Source organism: Tubulanus polymorphus, chromosome 6 (assembly GCF_964204645.1).
Source record: "Tubulanus polymorphus chromosome 6, tnTubPoly1.2, whole genome shotgun sequence".
NCBI classification, from domain to species: Eukaryota; Metazoa; Nemertea; class Palaeonemertea; order Tubulaniformes; family Tubulanidae; genus Tubulanus; species Tubulanus polymorphus.
Genome location: NC_134030.1, coordinates 17,639,524 through 17,644,599, shown reverse-complemented (window position 1 = coordinate 17,644,599; position 5,076 = coordinate 17,639,524). Strand labels below are relative to the sequence as shown.

Below are 5,076 nucleotides of genomic sequence, written 5' to 3'. Positions count from 1 at the left end.
AGATTCATTCATATCAATGAGACTGATATCGAATTCTCGACACAGTCGTGACACACGGTTAAAAGGTGGCGCAACAAATTCCCCTCCGAGATCCACACCTCCTCAAACTCACTCTATAAAACACAGAAAAATACACAGCTTAGTTTTAACCTAACCCGAGTCTGGTAAACCTAAACCCGGGTCCGGTAAATCCAGACCAGTTCCAGTAAACCTGGTCCTTGGAACCTGGTAGAGTATTGTCAAATTGTGAGTGCCCCCTAGTGGTTTGATTTAGAACTGACCCGTGCTGTATAAGTTCGGCCCCCAATTCGATCTCTTGCCTCTAGAACTATGACTGATTTACCGTGATCTCGTAAAAGTTTAGCAGCGCTTAAACCTGTAAAAACAATTCATAACTATATCCAATCAGAGAGAGGAGCCGATAGGGGAGGGAGGAGCCGATAGGGGGAGGGAGGAGCCGATAGGGGGAGGGAGGAGCCGATAGGGAGAGGAGGAGCCAATAGGGGGAGGGAAGGGCCAATAGGGGGAGGGAGGAGCCGATAGGGGGAGGGAGGAGCCGATAGGGAGAGGGAGGAGCCAATAGGGGGAGGGAGGGGCCGATAGGGGAGTTAATAGGGGGAGGGGGGTCATTAAATCTTACCGCTCAAACCGGCTCCTATAATCACTACATCGACATTGTTCTTGTAGACCTATCCGTCTGATGCCTGGTCGCCATTAGCAACATAATCATCTACAGTCACTGTATCAATCTCCATGGTTACCGTAGATACAAAACCTAATAAGAGAACGTTAAACAAGATTAGTTTCGTTTTTAAAATGAGATCTATTTCAAAAATTTTCAAATGTTCTAAATCAACCGCGAATAATTACCCGATGCTGTCCCCTGTGAGTGATCTGTTTAAAACTGTCTAATTATTCGAATCAATCTAAAATTTGTTCGAATGCAGATTTTGTCGCTTGCTCTGTCTAAAATCCAGGCACTACCGAGTACGACTCAACTAGGACAGGGACAGAGCAATTTCTCTAAATAAAATGTCTTCTCATTCTGTGAGAATTTTGTGTAGGGAATTTAGGTCAATAATCAACTAGGGTAACTACACGTAATTTCGGAAGACCACATAAATTCGGAAGTTTTTTTTCTACAGCATCTCCGCGGTCGCGGAGAGGGAATACCTACGTGGATTAGGCCAAATTAGATATAGGGGAGGTAGGTTGGTATTTCCTGGGAATTCCACGGGATTCCGCGCCATTTTGATGACGTAGTACGCATTTCTTTCTGGCACACGAAATCAGCGCGGCAGGGCGAAAAGGTCAGTCATGTAAGTAAATTATTGATTCGCCCCGCTTTTACGGAATTTCGTGGCAGCCGATACGTAAACACTGCCAAGAAGTTCTAGGAAGTCGATAGTTTGTTTATAAACATTCATTTTCTATCGGAATACGCTTATCGTAAAAAACGGCGATTTTCAAGAACTCGCTCGCCTACACATAATTTCGGAAATCCCACACCCAGCTTTCACGGCTCTTCCACATAATTTCGGAAGTTCCGAAATTATGTTAGATTAGTTACGCGTATGTTTACACATCTGTTATCCACATTAAATAAAACTGTGATGCTGATTAGTTAGGCCTATCAAAGAAAGAAAGTCAGGTTTAGAACTATTTTCTCTAGGCTCATTCATTCATGAATTCAGGTAGGGCTACTACCATCCAGATTCAGTCAAAATAAGATCTTGGTCTAGGCCGTCATAACAAATTACAGAAACAATCTATCCAGGCCTAACGAAATATTTTTTTTAAATTTTCTTTCACCTCGGTTCATAGTAAAGAAGGTCATGTTTTCATTTCTTTTTTATAGAATGCCAAAAGTGTATCGAAAGTGGACGGAAGCTCAGATGCGTGAAGCCATTGAGTCCGTCGGAAATGGCTCATCAGTTTTATCGGCGGCTAAGAATTTTGCAGTTCCAAAATCAACTCTGCACGACCGTGTTAGTGGCAAAATACCGGCAGATTCAAAACTAGGCCGGCCGACACATTTAACGGAGGCAGATGAGAAAAAGCTCGCCGATTTTGCCAAAAACAGGGCTGATACGGATTCTCAAAGAATAATTTCCTGAAATATGCTGGAGATCTTGCGTTGAAACGTGGAAAACCGTTCAAGGAGGTGCTTGTCAATTAGCCAACATCATTAGGATTTGTTATTTGAAAGCATGAATTTAATAATGCAGTCTTTTCTTTTAGATTGTCCCAAGTGATCAGTTTTGGGCTGGGTTTAAATCCAGAAATCCGTCAGTAACACTGCGCAAGCCCGAAGGCACTGCTGCCATCAGGCATCAGTGTATGAATGTAAAAAAAGTGGGGAATCAATGACCCTTTGAATCAAATACAACTGTAAATTTGTCATAAAATGCACACCAAGTCCTCTGAAAGTATAAAACAGATATCTCATAAAGGTTTGATAATAAGACTAAGAATTGTGTTTCATTCACAGAAAGGGAAGCAGATATGTGCAGGCACGCATTAGTGGCAATCGTGAAACTATTACCATCATGGCTTGTGGTAATGCGGCAGGGCAGATGCTACCACCGAATGTAATTTTTAAAGGGAAAACGGCAGCATCACTGCAGTCTGTTGATTCCAATCGAGCACCTCCCGGAACTACAGTGTCTGTTTCTGAAAGTGGATGGACAAAGCAGGTTACAAATAATAGGCCTATACATAACCAGGAATCAACAACTTACTTTTAATCTATCTAACTTTCCATAATTTTTATCATAATAGGGAATCGCAACACTGTGGTTTAAGAAGAGCTTTTTACCAGCAATCGGCCGAGTTCGCCCGCAAGTTTTGATATCAGATGGTCATAATAGCCACAATTTCTTAGAATTGGTGGAACTGGCTCGCGAAAATAACATCAAATTAGTTGAACTCCCAGAGCTCACATCACACTGGCTACAGCCTCTAGATCGGTAGGTCTTTTTGCCCTTATTGATTTATACAATCTAATTTAATGTTTACCGCGGCGGTATGTGTTCTTTTTTAGATCGTGTTTTAAGACATTAAAGTCCTCATGGAATCGCCTCTGTCAAAACTTCTCAAATCAAAATCCAGGTCGGATCATCAACAAGAGTTGTTTTTTTGAAATCTTTACACCTACTTGGCAGAGTATCTCGCCTGAACACTTAATTAATGGATTCAGGTCGTGCGGGATTTATCCATTCGATCCTTCTATAATTCCACCAGAGGCATTTCTTCCATCTACAACTACAATTGCAACAGTCATTGCTGATGTGAGTTATTTTCTATCCGGGTCATATGATCTTACCAAGTTGTTATTTGAATACAATGATGTGTATTGGTATTCTAGATCGCCGATCCTACACCATGTAGTGATGTTCCGTTGTCGGAATCAAATAAGGTATGACTTTTCACACTAAAACATACAAAACGTAAATATAGACAAAATCATTTAAAATATCTTGCAATGACCTGTAACCTTAATTACTATCTAGAATCAATCAACGAGTGAAAATCCATCTCAGGTGTGAAACAAAAAACTTAAAATTATAGGTTAATTGTTTGTTAATTAGTATTATTATTTTACCTGTGTTGGAATAACAGATTCAGATTGGTTCTATTGTGTTCTTTGTTGTTACTTACACCTAATGATTTTACATTTCAGTTTTCAAGTGCTGACGAACAATCAACAAATATCCTTTTATTTTTCATGATTTGTTTTCCTCACATTACATTCACATCTAAATGGAGTATTCACATATGTTTATGAAATATATCTTTCAGTTTTTAACAGCGGAGACAGAAGCGCCACCTATATTTCCTTTTGATAACAACTCGTCCCCAGGTAACAGAGAATTTAGAATGAATTAAATACAAATATTTTTCCATATGAGATATCTCATTTCGATTCTCAAAACATTATCAGCTGATCCAGATCACGATGTTTTGGATTACCCTGTGGTCACACTAGCAAAAAAGAAGAGAAAATGTGAAGAGAAGAGATACTTCATAATTACTGCTGACGATGCCTATGCGAATGCGGTTGCTAAGCAAAATCTAAAAGAAAAAAAAGAACAAGAGAGAATTGAAAAGAGGCAAAAAAGACTCACTACAACTGTAAGTTAAAATAGTGCTGCAAATAGGTTATGGTTTTAATGTACCATTTATTTACATTTTTCCTGTCACGCTCTTTTTGCAGATTTCATCGAGACCAGAGGAATCAAATATTCCAGTAAGTAGATAACAAAACCATTTGAGAATGTTAATTCAATGATTCATTATTTGTCAATGAAAAACATGCATTTCAGGGCCATGATGACCAAACTCAAGATGATGATCAAATTCCTGAAGCAAGTATGCCTAAAATACAAGAAATAAATATTAGGTAGGCTTGTAGAATTGTAGTTTAGATCTTGTTTGTATACTGACTTGAAAATGGTCGTTTTCTTTTAACAGTGAGGGTGTCTACATAGCGCTATACCAAGAGGGCAATCGTGGACGAAAACATCTTTATTTTGGAGTGGTACGATTCCTTGAAATTAGTTCTGAGAACAAATGCATTCAATGGCTTACCCAATTCATGAAATCTGTTTTCAGATCTTAGAGATTCTTGCCTTTGGAGACGTAGTGATGGTACAGTTTCTTAACCAACCATGTGAAACTAAAAATTCATTTATATGGCCGGATGTAGACATCATCGAGGAGCACCCCACAGAAAACATCATCTATGATTTAAGCCCTCCAAAAGTCATCAACAACAGGATGCAGCTAGAGTTTCCAAAAGAAGAATTCCAAAATACGATGGACGTGTTCGCTACATTCTAAAATCAAAATATTTTTGTCAACTTAATCAGTGGAATATATGTTTTATTTTTAATTTAATAGGCCTAACTAATGGAGGTCCGACTATCCATGGCCAATTTCTGGGCATTATGAGAATGCCGGTTTGCTAGCGTATTGCTCTGGTTAGTTTTACTACCAACGGGTGGCGCTGTATGTAAATATCGCATAAATCAACGACTTTCGGCTATTTTAAGACACATGAAAACATCATAGTCA

General features: G+C 39.2%; 1 protein-coding gene across 2 annotated transcripts; it reads left to right on the top strand.

Annotated features, from left to right (window-relative positions):
- The first annotated feature begins 3,339 nt into the window (after positions 1-3,339).
- LOC141907543 (uncharacterized) lies at positions 3,340-4,850 on the top strand. 2 transcript variants are annotated; one of them, XM_074797222.1, is made up of 7 exons: positions 3,340-3,418; positions 3,683-3,862; positions 3,944-4,134; positions 4,226-4,249; positions 4,326-4,402; positions 4,474-4,540; positions 4,615-4,850. In XM_074797222.1, the coding sequence occupies exons 2-7, from the start codon at positions 3,763-3,765 to the stop codon at positions 4,840-4,842; spliced, it is 687 nt and encodes a 228-aa protein (XP_074653323.1). In that variant the 5' UTR covers positions 3,340-3,418; positions 3,683-3,762; the 3' UTR covers positions 4,843-4,850. The 2 variants fall into 2 exon arrangements, with proteins under 2 accessions (XP_074653323.1, XP_074653322.1); XM_074797221.1 differs by having other exon boundaries at positions 4,217-4,249.
- The last annotated feature ends 226 nt before the right edge of the window (positions 4,851-5,076 follow it).

Excerpts from the sequence above, each read along its gene's own strand:
- LOC141907543 (XM_074797221.1), top strand. The coding sequence starts at position 3,763 with ATGGAGTATTCACATATGTTTATGAAATATATCTTTCAGTTTTTAACA. Across the intron at positions 4,250-4,325 it reads CAGAGGAATCAAATATTCCA|GGCCATGATGACCAAACTCA; the intron begins GTAAGTAGATAA and ends CATGCATTTCAG. Across the intron at positions 4,403-4,473 it reads ATACAAGAAATAAATATTAG|TGAGGGTGTCTACATAGCGC; the intron begins GTAGGCTTGTAG and ends TTCTTTTAACAG.